At 44.3% G+C, this 15,687-nt stretch overlaps 1 protein-coding gene across 2 annotated transcripts in view; it reads right to left on the bottom strand.

Annotated features, from left to right (window-relative positions):
* SCARA5 (scavenger receptor class A member 5) overlaps window positions 1-15,687 on the bottom strand; it is a 103,778-nt gene that overhangs the window by 38,596 nt on the left and 49,495 nt on the right. For both annotated transcript variants that reach the window (XM_019636108.1, XM_019636109.1), the window contains exon 4: window positions 346-1,020. In XM_019636108.1, coding sequence (XP_019491653.1) covers window positions 346-1,020 — 675 coding nt within the window. The remainder of the gene's footprint in view (window positions 1-345; window positions 1,021-15,687) is intronic.

Below are 15,687 nucleotides of genomic sequence, written 5' to 3' on the forward strand. Positions count from 1 at the left end.
CTGCAGCCTGACCTTCTGCTTTTCTCCCCAGCCCCACACTCTTGGAGGCCCCAGCTGGCACACCCAAGCTAACTACCAGCCCTCCATTTGCCACCTTGGGGTGTAGACACTGAGTACAGTCTCTGGGAGTACGAGTTCACAGGCACATGTACAGGGCTGGATATGGGCATAGGCCATTTGGGCAGAAAATTCCAGGGTCCTATAGGGCAAGACTTAATTAAGGAGATATGGGCTCCCAATGTCAAGTCAATGTGGGGAGGTAAAGGGACTCTGGGCCCCCGGGAGGGTGCAACAGAGAGAGGGTCTGAGCAGGAGGGGCCCAGGCAGGCACTGTGGGCTCCATACCTTTGGCTAGGGAGATGTTCCTCAGAGCAATGGAGTGTTCCCAGTCCTTGAGGCGCAGGTCCTCCGTGATGGTGTTGAGCATGGCCAGCTCCTGCTTGAGCTGCAGCTCCATGCCCATGTGCACCAGGCGCATGCGGCGTGTGTCCTCGCTGGCATTGCTCACCAGCACCTGCAGGTCCTGCAGCCGTGTGCTGTGGAGGGCCACGTCGTAGGACAGGCTGTAGTTGAGGCCGCGCAGGGCACCACCCACATCGGCCAGCTCCTCGCCCAGGACACCCATCCTGCGCGCCAGCCTGTCGAGCAGGCCCGCGTGACGCCCCAGCAGCAGCTGGCTGCGATTGCTCTCCACCTGCAGCTGGTAGAGCTCCAGTTGCGCTGCGTCGCTCTGCTGGCCTGTGCGGTCCCGCAGCAGGGCCATCGCCTGCTCTGTCTGCGCTGCCTGCGCCTGCAGCCCCCACAGCGCACCCTCCAGCCGCTGCACTGCACCAGCCAGCGCCAGCAGTGAGTCCGACTGGTTCTGCAGCGCGTCCTGCACCTTCCACACCTGCTCCGTCAGGTCTGCCTGCAGCGGAGCCTGCAGCAGCCGTAGCTGCAAGTCCCGGAAGCTCTCGTTCAGCCGGTTCACGTTGCGAGTCAGCGCCTTCAGGTCATCTGGGGAGCTCCGGGGCCTGGACACTGCAGAGGAGGAGGGGGAGAGATGAGTGCCACTGGGGAGGTCCCTGGGTCCCAAGAGGCAGGCCCAGCCAGAGCGTGGCTTGCAGTAGGTGCTCAATAAACGATAGATGAAGGGAAAGCTGAGGTGGCTATGTTTGAGTGCCTTAATGGATCCCAAGCACTGTGCTAAGCCAATGGTCCTCAAACTTGTCTGCCCATTAGAATGACCTGGCCAGTTGTACCAGCAGCAGAAATTATGATTGAATTGGTCTGGATGTGACCTGGGCCTTTTTGGAATTTTTAGAAGAGCATGAAATAATTCCAAGCTGCAGACTAGTTTTGGTAACCAATGCACGCCTCTAATCATGATGTATGAGGTTGATCCATATGAAATGTTCACGGACGTATGTTGAAATGGTTGGATATCAGCAGTTTCATGTGTGTTGTTATCCTCTCAAGTCAAAGAGGCAGGTACTATTAGTGTCCCCTTTCATGGTTAGAGCTGTACAAGTGTGGCCCAAGATAACCCAGTAAGTAGGTCGTGGAGCCAGAGGGCTTATTTGCTCCAGAGCCTGGGTGCTTCCCCACAAGTCCGCTCTAGAACTGCCTGAAGGAACCACGCCTGCAGCAGACTCAGCCCAGCTCTAGGCAACACTATTTCCTGGCCTCCTGGGTTCAGAGGCCCTTTCCCTCATGCTCACCTGCTGTGGCAAGGACCCCTCTGGGTGGGCGCACACACTCATATTGCTATCCTCCCTCCTCTGCCTCCTCCAACCCTTCTTCTGGGTACCCTATTTCCCTCTGCAGGCAAACAACCCATCTCAGTGATTTCCCCACCTTCCCTCTTGGGGAGGTTCCTTTCCTTGGTTATAAGCAGCTATTTCACAAGCAAAGGAGGAGGCATGTGCATCTTAAGTATTAGAATTTGGCATCCGGTGTCTCCTGGAATCTCGTGGGCTGCACCAACTCGGGTACACTGGGACTGGAATGTCTAGGGATCCTTGCTGTCTAATTTCTGCTTGGGGTCCACAGCCATCTCCCTCTCTGCTCTGCACACTAGAGAAATGGCAACTGCAGTGGGGGTGGGGAAGGGTGGGAGGGGGTGCAGATGAGGCACGGAGGGAATTCTGCCTTGAAAATCTTGGAATGGGGAGAGACAGGGAACTTGATACACAGCTTGTTGAAACAATGAGAATATTTGGATAGAGCCGCTCTCTTCCAGAACTTCAGGTTGGAAAGGGGACGATTGGTAGTGAGGGTGTTTGTGGCACGTGAAGACCAGCTGCCACAATCCCTCAGCAATGCTTCTGGAAGTACAAGCATTTATGGTGGCCCCTCTGGAGGAGATAAGTCATTTCAGATTAGATTCAGAGGCTCATTGGGCTAGATGGGGAATCAGAGCCCCACGTCAACTTCTCCCTCCCCCAGCACTTTATTCTCCAAGAAAATCACACTGCCAAGTGATTACCCAGCCTCTGATTATACCCGTCTCTCCACCTTCAGTTAGTTCTTACTGCTGGAACATTCTGCATTCTGTTAAGTCTTGAAATTTGCCTCCCTGTCGTTTCTCTCCACTGATCCTGCCCTCTCGGGTCATGTAAAGTTAGTGCAATTTTTTCCCACAAGACAGCTCCTCAGAATTTCAAAGACAACTATCACATTCTTTACTACGTGATAACATTTCTGGTTTAAAACCTGCAGTTCTTACATTTGTTCTTTCATGACTAGGTTCCCAGCCTTCATACATCCTGGCTGCCCTCTTCTGCTTAAACTCCTTAAATCTAAATGTGGTTTTCCCAGGTGTGGACAGACCGGGCAAAGTATGGTGGAAGGTTCAGTTCTTTCATTCTGGGCATAAGACTTCTACTAATGTGGCCAAAACTGGGCTCTGTTTAGCTTCATTTGGGCTTTTCGGATTTTTGCCATTGGATTAGCATCTATGCAGTCTTTGGTGAAAAATTTCCCCAATTTACAGATGATGAGACTGAGGCCAGGGGAGTGTCAGTGATCTGCCCAGAGACATGTTTCCTGACTCCTGCCTGGCCTAGTAGTTCACTCCACGGCTCCACCATTTTGGAAAGTTAATTAAAGGGTTGTCAACACAAGTAAAGGTTCTGGGGAAGTGGATCCATGACCCAGTTACAACCCAAGTAACCACAGGAACTGTCTGCTTACGAAATCATCATAGGCCAGGATCTGGTTTTAAAGCCAGTGTGTTTGTCCAGTATTTGACTTAGATTGGTTGATACGTACTAGAGACAGGGCCGTTGGAAAACAGAAAGTCTGATATTTTAGTGTCAGTCTCTGCTCACAGTGTCCCTAGAGTTCAAAGAGACACTGCAGCTTATCAGAAATAATGAGGACACTCTGAATTTTGTCAATTCTCATTTTAAAATCAGGATTGTGTGTGACTAAGAGAAAACAGTGCAACCTACTGGATTTAAATCACAAGGCTGATTTAAGTCTCCATTTGCCCAGGCCTGCCAGAAGCGACATCATGAAGAGGCAATTTCCCTACGCCCACTCTCTTCCACTTCCCACCAGTCCCTCCTTCCCTCTTCAGGTGGTCCCCAGACCTGACTGGTGCCCTGTGACCTTGGAGGCTCCTGGCCTTGCCAGTCAGCCCCCTCCTCTCAGAACCTACCAGCTCTAGGGCCTCTTCTCTCTGCCCAGGAAACAGAACTTGAAACATGCCCATAGGGTGATGGCTGACAATCAGCTACCTCTCCCCAGAAAGTTCGTTTGGGTCTTTTATTATTGTTCATTGTACAACCAATATAAACATGAATCCAAAAAAAGGAAAAAAAAATTCTTCCACAATCCCACAACCTCCAACAAAGCACACTGGTTTTCTCCCTGTTTTCGTTTTCTAGCTCCATCCATATGTATACCCCATCTTTAAAATATGATTCCTGGTTCCTGTTTTTAATCTAATATGATTATTTCATAAACATTTTCCCACCCTCCTCTGCGTCTTTTATAATTATGATTTTGACGGCCACATGAGCCCATCTAGGGGATGTGTTGTAATTTATCCATTCTCTTACTATTGAATATTTTTTTCAGTCATGGAAAAGAAATACAGAAAGTTCTCTCCTTCTTTTGAAATGTTTCCTAACAATAAATTCCCAGAAGTTAGATTAATAGGTCAAAAGGTATAGACATTTTTATGACTCAAAAATTCCAGCCAAATCACTTCCCCAAAAGTTTTACTTACATGATAGAAGTTATATGTACATTATAGATTTTGAAATGTGCCAGTTTCAGTGAAACCTCAGTGCGCTGAGTATTACCATTTTCGTATTGTCGATTTCACAGATATAAAATGGTTATTTTTTTGTTAGCATATTTTCATTTTGGAAGTGGCCTTTTCAAGGCAATGCATTAGCTCAAAGGAATGATATAGACATTTTAGTTACTCGGGCAAAGCAGAACAGAAATTATTTGGAGAGGTAATATTCTTTGGGTATCAAATAGTGCTGTAAAAGCCCAGAGCATCCTCCCTTTTTAGGGATCACTTACCCACCCCAGAAATGAATTAGTTCCTTCCAACAGTCACAGTGTGTTCTCAGCCCACACCACCACCACCACCACCCACCCTCTTCCCCCATTTAATTCCTTCCAGATGTTTGCTGTTCTCAACAAGGAACAATTCTTTTTTGAGTGTGACTCTCTTAATTCATGTTTATGCAAACAGCTCATTTATCTCTCTGCCTGGTGTATTTACTTTTAATGTGCTTTAATTATTCTTCAACTTTTATACTTTCACAAAGGGGAAAATAAATCATAGACTAACAATACAAACTGGCATTTCCTAAGTCCTTACTATGTGCCAGGCACTATCCTAAGTGCTTTCCGTATTAATACACTTAATCCCATAACAACCCTATGAGGTTAAGTATTATTCTTATTATCCTCATATTCCAAATGTGGAAACTGAGGCACACAGAGGGTAAGTAGCTCACAAGGACACACAGCCAGTAGGTGGGGGAGACTGACTAGGCCTGGCTAGTTTGCTTCCATAGCTCCCAGTACTTAACCATTCTGAGATACTGCTGGAAAGGTGGAAGGCGCAGAACAAACTTTTTAAGACACACACACCTATGGAATAAACTATGAAAGTAGTAAGTTCCCCTAAAGTTAGGCTGGAGTTGGACTGCTTGACAGGAATAATGTAGAGACTCAAACCTGGATTCGGATTCAGTATTAATTGCTGACTACTAATTAATGTGTTAATGTATGATTTATAATAATACATGAATAATGTATCAATATTGGCCTCAGGCTATACCCTGAGCTAGGTGGCTTTCACATAAAAATCTCCTGTAGCCTTTGCATCTCTATGGCACCCTGGTCCCAAGTTGGCTCCACGTTCCATAGCGGTCCTTTATGTTCATGAAAACTATAATCACGTGCTGGTGAAGGCAGGACGCTCCAGGTGTGACTGAACAGAGAGGCTGTCTTTCCCAAACACACAGGGCACGCTGACAATGCCAGCATCAGTCAGGAGGGAGAAAGCTAAGCATTCTGTTTGATGTCTAGTGAAACGCTTTATCTTTGTATGAAAGCTCACGCCCATTGCCTCACTTAATTTTCAACAAAACTAAGCTTTGTGGGTAGTCAGGGCAAGCACTTATCCATAATCTCATTTAAGGATGGAAAAAAAGCGGCTCAGAAGAGTGAAGAGGTTGCTGGAAGCACAAAATAAGGATAAATTGGGGTCATCTGTCCCTTCATCCAGCACCCAGTCCTCTAACCCTGCTGCTGGACTATTGTCAGCCACGTGCTGAACTCCAAAATCTATACGGGGAATCAGGGCAGGAGGTGACATTTCTTAAGCACCTACTGTATGGCCAGACTCAGTCCTCATCTCTTACTAGAAGTTGCATCGTTGACTTTTCCTAACAACCTTGTGAAGTAGGGATTATTACACCCATGTTCAGATGAAGAAACGCAAGCAGCTGGTAGAGCACGCGAGCAGGCTCTGGCACGTCTGTGAGCACAAACCTGGAAGATGCACGGAGTACATGCTGACTGGTGGCCAAGTGACAACCACAATATCCATATTCAGATGGCCTGGCACAACCTCAGAGGACGAAAACCTCACTGCTATGTTTATCACTCTCCCCAGAGGTGTGGCTCTATCCTCTGTGTTCCTGGCACAAGGGTTCTCTTTGGTGGTCCAAGCAGACAGAGTCTCTGATAATTCACTGTTGATTACTGTGAAAATGGGATCCAAGAGGAATTACAAATCAAAAGGCTCCTATTGAGGAGGCTGTCCCCAGGACTCCCATTTCAGAGGCTAGAGTTTCTGAAATCGTTACCAGCAATGTCAAGAAACCCAGCATTTCGATGGTGTGCATAAACCTAATAGGAAAGAGACTAATTCTTTGTGACTCTGCAAGTGGAATTAGGGACTTGCTATTTAGACTAACATACTTCCCGGTGCAGAATACTGAACCCCAGTAGGTGGTCAATAAATAGCTGTTCAGTGAATAAGTGAGTGATTGAAAATGAAGAGAATTATGAGACACAGGAGTACCCACATCTCTTCTTAGAAATAGAAGAGCTTGGACTAGTGGTGCTGGACAGGTCAGCCCTTGGCCCTGCCTCGTACTCTCTCAGCCCACCTTTAACTCCAGCCAGGTGACCAACTTCAGGTAGATGTAACCCAGCAGGACCTCAGTTTATCTACACCTCTGATTTTTTTGCTTTCTATCCCCAGGCTTCTGTGACTTCTCAGAATTGTGAGACCCACTGGACCTCATCCATGCATGGCCTTGACCCTTGGGGAAGCCCTGATCTATGCAGACAGGAGCTGATGGATAAAGAGCCTCCAAAGACAGACAATTCTGCAGCTCTTACTACATAGTCCTTTATACAAGGGGCTTGAGCATCCTCGTATTGGGGGATCTGCAGGGGTCCTAGAACCAATTCCCCATGATACCGAGGACCGGCTATACAATTTAGTCCAAAACACAACTTTTCCTATCGAGAAATTTATCATTTACTTAGAAAACTACACACAAAAAAGGGAACCTGTTTTAAAACTCCTCTGTTCTAATGTGTATCCAAAATGCTCATTGGGAAAAGAAAACGCCAAACCCAACACTCAGATTATCTGAAGAAGTTGGGTACAATTAGTGTGATTGGTGAAGATTCTTCAGTCTGAGGGGATGGCTTCTGCTTGTGTTTTTGCCAGATGCCTCTGTCAGTGGTGTGGAGAATGGACTGGAAAGGACAAGAACTAGAGGAGGGGAAGCTGTGGTCCTGATGACAGAGGAGGGCTTTGAAGCGAGACCATGACGGTTAAGGTGGAGAGGAGGGACACACTCAGACATAAGAAATAACACTGTCAGGACTCAGGAGCCTCCTGGAATTGGAGGTTGAAGAAGAGGAAGGCTTTAGTACTGTTGAAAGACATGGTGTCTGGTGAAAATGAAATCCTCGGCGCAGTTGCATCAATTATGCTGTGGATGACCAACAACAGCAGGTGCAAAGCTGGCAAGTGAAATGTTGTGGATGACAAAGTCGAAATTCAAAATGATCTCAATCAATGTGAAATCTCAGCTGAAGGTAAGGGAGTTCCATATAGAATGGACTCATGTGGTATTTCGTATTTACAATCAGACTCTGAAAGAGATCCCTGGAGCCAACATCAGTTATCAGTATCCGTTAGCTCATGTTTGTCACATTCCTACCTATCCCTTCAGACACTCCGTATGTCTCACATCACTTACTCCTCAAAATGACCTGTGAAGTAGGCGTGATTATCCCTGTTTTAAAGAGGGGAGGAGGTAAATCTCAGAGAAATTAATTAAAAATTTGAAGGTCTTATAGCTAGGAGGGGACAAAGCCAGAATTGGGAGCAGGTATTCTGATGCCAACTCGAGTCTTACCACCAGACCCTCCTCTTGGCTTCATATCATGGTGGTGGGCAGGGGGAGGAAGGCAACCAAACATGCACCATGAAAACAAAGTGGTACGATGTCGTAATCAGGCGTTGTAAATGAGATGACTGCTTGTAATTATTCTAAGATTGCATCTGAAATCACCCTGCCAAGCTTCAATGGGTCGGTCATCCAGGGAGAGACAGGTCTAAAAAACATTGTACATGCAAATATTTGTTGTTATTTTTCTTTCTTTCTTTTTTTTTTTTTTTGGTCTTTTTTTGTTTGTTTTTAATTTGTTATTCTCTTTTTCTGGAGGGGGGGGATTTTTTTTTTTTAAACATAAATAAGTGGTGTCTTAGTTTCTTCGGGCTGTCATAACAAAATACCACAGACTGGGTGGCTTAACCAATAGATATTTATTTTCTCACAGTTCTAGAGGCTGGAAGTCTGAGATCAAGGTGTCAGCAGGCTTGATTTTTCCTGAGACTTTTCTCTGTGGCTTTTAGGTGGCAGTGTTTGTCCCATGTCTTCACATGGTCTTCCCCTCTGAGTGTGTCTGTGCCCTAATCTTTTCTTATAAGGACACTAGTCGCATTGGATTCGGGCCCAACCTTGTGAACTCATTTAACTTTAATCACCTCTTTGAAGACCATATCTCTAAATAGAGTCACTTTCTGAGGCACTGGGGGTCAGGACTTCAACATAGGAATTTTGAGGAGGACACAATTGAACCCATAACAAGTAGTTAGTGAGGGTCTTTACTAGAGGTTAACTAGGAAGAAGTTGGGGTGGGCAATAAAGGTGGGTGCCTTTATCTTAGTCACATCCTTAAGAGATACTGACCCACAGACTCAGAGGAGCCTAAAATGTGGCAAGTCTGAGTGGGGCCAGGCTGCCCAGAGCTCTGAGGATGAAGTGTTTCTTCAAGTCATTGTTGCCCATGGGTAATGCACTCCTGGGATCTGACAATCCTGTTCAGCAACAAAAATCTAGTGGGGAGTCTTCTCTATACTTTAGTGGAACTGTTGGTCTTTCATTGCAGTTATTTCTAGAAAGTGGCCCTCAAAGACATACTAGCTGAATATAATTATAAAGAAATAAAAACCGGGGTGGCCAGTAGCTCAGTTGGTTAGAGCACAGTGCTCATAACACCAAGGTTGCCGGTTCGATCCCCACATGGGCCGCTGAGATGCGCCCTCTACAACTAGATTGAAACAACTACTTGACTTGGAGGTTATAGGTCCTGGAAAAACATGTTGTTTCCCAACTTAAAAAAAAAAAAAAGGAAAGAAAGAAAGAAAGACCTCTCCTGACAAATTTAGACCATGTTCTGAAAGCACACGTGAAAAGCAGAGTCCCATTTAGAGAAAAGTGACTTGTCCCTTGGTACACGCTCACTGACTTTCCCAGACATGCTTCATTGGCATTTAAGCTGAAGTTTCCATTAAAATACAATATAATGAAGCGTCCAAACTGTAATGAAGCAGTACATTAGGAAAGGGGATGTAAATATTGCTATTTTAAGAACCCAGAGTTGACCTTATCTCCAGCACTTTTCATTTTACTTGAAAAGTAAGAAAAAAAGGAAAACCCTAACTTGCTGCATTTCACTTAATGTATGACCCTTCTATATAAATGTGGCACCCACCCATCATAAAACAGAAATTCCTTTCTAGAATTTCATTTCATCACTGATCTAGCAAGTCAGCCATTTACATATTTATTTATTTATTTAATTACAGTTGGTATGCAATATTATATTTGTTCCAGGCATACAATATAGTGATTTACACATAAATCCAAATAAATGTTTAAATGTGATTAAGACAAGACATGCAATCGGTTCAATGCCTATTGCAGAAATGTCCTCTATTTGTGTAATAATTGGGTCATGAATAATTAATTCACTTATTCGGCACTTACTGATTGCTAGGCACTGTGCTGGCCACTTTGGAATATCTGATACAGAACATACCTTTTAATTTTTATAGCAGTCCTCAGAGATAGATGTTGTGGAGAAACTTAGGGTTTTTGATCTACGGGTAAGGTGCCCACATCAATGTGAAAATTAAATGTATGCGATGCAACAGGTACTTTTTGTGCTCAACCATCTCAAATGCCATGCCTCTTCTCCCTGCCTCACCAAAGGCTAGGCCCATGGTTGGACATAGGGGAGATTAATCGTGTGGGCTCTAAAGAGAGAGTCCAGTGCAAGCCTCTGTGTCAGAGGTGGGTCTCTGCACGCAAAGCGTGGACAATCTCTTCTCAATCTGGTATCATGGTTGCAACCTCCAAGCTTGCCTTTTTCATGTCCTCCAATGGGACCTCTTATCTCTGCCCTTCCAGCCCATAAAGTGCACTGTGGGTCTCAGCAGGAATCAGACAAGAAAGTGGCAACAGCTGGCCTGAAAGTTACCTTGGCAACCATCTGGTTGTCCTTCCCTATTTCCCAGATGAGAAAACAGAATCCTAGATAGAAGAACCCTCTTGCCCCAGGTCACAAAGCTAGACACAGGTGTAGATGGGATGACTAATCCAATGGTCCATTCATTAAACTGATGGACGAAGAGAGAAAACTCATATTAATGGGTGTCTACTCAGTGCCCGAGAGAGGGCTAGGTGCTGTCATGTACATTATCTCATGTGATCCTTTGAGATTGTTGTGCTTATGTCCAGCTTTACAGATGAGATGTGTTCTGTATTTTGTGTGTGTGTGTGTGTGTGTGTGTGTACACATAATAATATACAGAAAATAACTATATATATATATATATATATATATATATATAAATTGTTTTATTTTGACACCTTAAGGAACCTTCCTGGCTGGGGAGAAACTGCCCCTTCCTGGGCTAGCCAGCTCTTAGAGATAGCAGAAAGCCCAGCTGGGAGCATGCCTTTGATATCTGGCCCAAGAGGCAATGTTCCTCTGCCTACATCATCCCAGGGCCAGCACCAGGCAATCAGCACCCATCTCTGTAGCCCAAAGTCTACCAAAATAACTCAAACTAGCTGATCCTAAGTTGTTTACCCCACCCTGCCTTGCCTTTCTCACAGAAACCCCAATAAAGTCCGTGGCCTAAGCACTCCCCTCACCCCTGTCCTCTGCCCCCTGACCACCCGGGTGCTTCCCCCCATGGCCCTGCCTGGTGTGCCACGCCTTCTGTCTCTAGGATCTGTGAGTACAATAAACTTGGTTTTCCTGAGCCTCCCCTCTGTCTCCTCTGTGGCCACAGCTGACTAAGCATTTCATGAAAGAATACCAAACACGTTCATGTGTCCAGTGTTACAGATGAGGCTTAGCGAGACTGAGTGGCTTGTTCAAGACAACACTACTTGTGAATGGCAAGTCCAGAGTTAAACGCCAGACTGTCTGCTCTATCCCACTGCACACAGTCCATCCCTCTCACTCTAGCAGGAGCCCTCCTGCATCTCTCCAGTCTGCCTCCCAGCACAGTCACATGAGGCCACGATCTGCAATCAGTGAGGGTGGCAAGGCTGTTTCTCTGTTTCTTTCTGGACAATTTGTTCCATAAGTGATTGTTTTCAAACAGCTCCGTATCAGTCCCCCAGGACTTCTACCCGGCTTCGGGTTGGAGTAGTGTAAGCTCTCCCCACGGCCAGTTTTCTCAGATTCATCTTTTTTTTCACTTGTTGAGCCTGTCATAAAGTATTTTAGGAGGTTGGAAATTATTCTCCCTAATAAGCATGTAAGGCATCTGGGCCAGGCTTGCCAGGAATCTAGGCATTTATGGGGTTTCCTCTTTCAGAACATGGGGTTTGCAGCCCATGTGTCAAATCTTTCACATTGCTGTTTTTCAAAAAGCAGACTCATGGTGCCATAAGATCATAGATGTTTGGAGTTGAAATTGACTTTAAGAATCATTTACTTCTTGTTTTCAAATGAGGAAATGCAGGCTGAGAAAAGTGATATGAAATGCCCAGGTCATCTAGATATGGTGACAGAATGAGAGCTGCTACTCATATTTCTTGAAACCCAGTTCAGATCTCTTTCTACTACACCACACTGCTGTCCAGGAAAGCAGAATTATGTATCCATCCATCCATCCATCCATCCATCCATCCATCCATGTGAATCATCATTGACAATAATGCAAAAAGCATTTCCATCCAAACAGGCAGAGTTTTTCCAAATAAAAACATTTACACCAAGAGTGAGAGTTACTTTAAAATCTTAATTCGTCCTCAGGGTATCTTGCATTATTAGGTTGGATATCTTTAGTATTGCAAAAGTATTTAGTGTTGCAAAAGAGTCATTTGAAATTACGTCAGTGACAATCATCAATCACAGCATGATGTTATGTGGTTTCAGAGCCTTTTCTACAAAAGGGAAAAATTTTAATAACAAGTTTTAACATTGTGCTAAAAAAACACCGTGAGCATCTCATATTTCCAATTTCTCAAAAACTGACAGTGTTCTGTGACGTGCAGGTTATCTAAAGGAAGTAGATTTCAGAATTTCATAGACTCTGAGAATTGAATGGGTCCTTAGACATAAATCAGAAAAGAGAGAATATTGAACTTAAATCCGAAGGTCAGGATTCAAATCCTTCCCACCACTTAACTTGTTCCTCATGCCTCTAAGGAAATTCATTAGTCTGAGTCTGTCCCTTTTCTTTTTTCTTTTTCTAATAAATTTTATTGGGGAACAGTGTGTTTTTCTCAGACCCATCAGCTCCAAGTCAAGTCATTGTCTTCAATCTAGTTGTGGAGGGCGCAGCTCACTGGCCCATGTGGGAATCAAACCAGCAACCCTAGTCTTATGAGCCTGCGCTCCAACCAATTGAGCCAACCAGCCGTCTTGAGTCTGTCCCTTTTCATTTAAAAATAGAATTAACAACAGCTACCTTTGGGGTATTGTGAAGACTAAAGGAAAGAGTCATTGAGCACTTACTATGGGCCAAGCACTGTGTTATGTGTTTTATGCAGATGTTACCTCATTTGAGGAAATCAAACATATGGGAAGAAAACCCCATATTCTGAGGGGCCCACAAAAATATATACAGATGACTTGTATTCATCTTTTGTTATTGGTATGTATTGAGTATTACAATTTTAATACAGTTTGTTCCTTTCTTAAAATGTGTATACATTTTTTTGCAACCTCTGTATACTGTAAAGCCCTATTCACATTTATACTGTTGGTATTCGTGCACACCCTCTACTCTGGATGCCTTCCCTTTCTTCATTATCAGATTTGTAAATACTTATCTTCATTGTGGAACATCAAAGTTGTATAGAGTTTTACATTTTACAAAGCACTGTTACGTACAGTACCTAATTTTCTACTCTGGACCAGCATTGAATCCCCACTTAAATTAACTAAAGTACTGAGGGAGGTGAGAAGAAACTTTTTCCACCACTAGCTAGTGATAGCCAAGCCTTGGGGTGCAGGTTTGCAATTCTAAAATTCATCTTTCTTATGTCTCTGGCTTTCCAACAACATAAACACACAGCTCTTCACCCTCTTCACCCCCAGTGGCCCCCAACACTGCTCACCCTAGCACCTGGTAATCATTTGGTACTTTCCAAAGAGATCCAGAACCCTGACTCCCCTCTTTTCAACCACTGCCACCAAGCTTGTCAGCTCTCTCACCATGAAGGGACCTACCCACTGTCTTCAATGGGCAGACTGATCCTGCAACTTGACCTCGTCCATTAGATCTCCTCTAGCTATGCCTGAATCACTGTTGCCCCTGGACTCAGAGCAGCTTTCAAATGCCCCAGGCCTCTGAGGAGTTTTCTTCTATACTAACCAATGACAAAGCCTGGGCAGCTGCAACTGCCTCCTTTCCTTCCTTTACCGCTTGGATCACATAGTGCTGCTGAAGAATTGTGGTGACTTGGCCTGTTCTTGTGCTATTTGAATATACCTGGACCTGAACTGCTGAAGTGGGTTGGTGGGCTGGGAAAAAAATCCCCTTAGCTGCTCTTCAAAACCTTCTTCATGCTGCTTACTGCCCAAGCCTGCTTTACCCTTCTCATTCTAAGAAGTAGCTCTCTGTACTCACTACACCAAGAATATGAACATCCTTTAGCAGGAACTTGGTGTCCTCTGCACCTCGCACCTCTTTGCATCCACATTGTTCCCTCTAGCATCAGTGAGAAGCACGCCTTTCCCTCCTCAAGGTGACCTACAGCTCTGCACTCCATGCCACCCCTGCCAGATCCCCACAGGAAGGCACACGGTGGGACATGTGCAGGGCCTGTGACTGCTTGAAGGACTCAAACGCAACTGCAGCACCAAGAGGGAAGGAGGGAGGGAGCTAAGGGTCACCACCTAAAAAGTAAGGAGTCCCCAGAAGACAGTTATTGAAACATTTGAAGGTAGATCCCCTTTCCTCAAGGTTTCAAGTTCCTTCACTACACAAACCGTTCTTCTTTGAATGTGTCTCAGCTTGTCTGCCTCCAATGGTAAATGTTTAATTGATTCTCCAATTGAAGAAAGTTAATTATGGACTCTATATATTTATAATTGTATTGGACCAATGTTAAAGTTCCTGAATTTAACAGCTGTAAGTGGTGATATAAGAGAATTTCCTTGTTCATGGAAATGCATACTAAAGTATTTATGGGTGAAGTCTGCAACTGACTCTCAAGTGGTTCCATAACAATAAAAAGGGTAATAACAATGAGAGTGTGGGAGAGAGAGAGAGAGAAACAGCGTGGGGAATGTACAAAATGTTAACAATTGATGGATGAAGATGAAGGGTATATGGGTGCTCATTATACAATGTTTCCAACTTCTCTGTAGGTTTAAAATGTTTTAAAAGTAAAGAAATTGAAAATTAAAAAAAACAAGACCAACATTGAGGAGTTGTCTAATCTGCATGGAGCCAAACAGGACTGTCACCTCCCCTATTCTACTTACTACACCTCTATTAATATAACCTTGATTGCAATAGTTTTTGGTGGGCAGCCGTATCACACAGCTATCCATACTGCCAACCTCAAACCCTAAATCCTGCTTTAAAATTGCTATCAAGAGCATCTTTCCTCTGCTGTAGCACAGGACCTCATGCTCATCCATATCAGATCCCCAGGCCTGGGCTATCTCTCTGGGTTTCAGGCTCATTTTCAATTCTGGTTCTGCATTCCTTTGAGTTGAATGCAGATCTCTGTAAACTAACTGCAATTACATCAGCATGCTATCTGGGATTGAACTACATTCAACAAAATTTATTCAGCACACACAATGTGCACAGCAACAGGTCAGGTACAAAGAAATCAGCAATAACTGAAAAAGATGGAATTGTTGATCATAGGCTTCTGGAAGGTAAGAACTAGGTCTTCCACTTCCTTGTATACCCCATAGTGCCCCATGGTAGTAAGCATGTAGTAGGTACCTAATAAATATCTGATTGGGGCTCACATGGATAGTAAGCAGGCAAAAGGCTTAAACAGCCAGTTCCCTTAAGAGATGATATAATTAATAACCAAATGTATGAAAACCCTTATGAGATCATGAGCTATCAAAGAAATGCAAAATAAAACAAAATGAAATCTCTCTAAAAATTATGGAGCAAGTGCTACATCATGCTGGCAAGACTATGGTGAAAACTAGTGTGTTTATACATTACTGATGACAGTGCAAAATACTTTTGAAAAGCAATTTGGCAAAATGTATCAAGAGCCATGAAAATATTCACATTCTCTGCTCAATAATCTCACCCCAGGGAAGTAATTCTAAGGAAATAATCCAAAAGAAGGGAAATGCTATAGCACAAAGAAACTCATTGCTCTCTTATTTTTTATAGCTGTGAAAAACTGGAGC

This window comes from Hipposideros armiger, unplaced genomic scaffold (assembly GCF_001890085.2).
Source record: "Hipposideros armiger isolate ML-2016 unplaced genomic scaffold, ASM189008v1 scaffold_27, whole genome shotgun sequence".
NCBI lineage: Eukaryota > Metazoa > Chordata > Mammalia > Chiroptera > Hipposideridae > Hipposideros > Hipposideros armiger.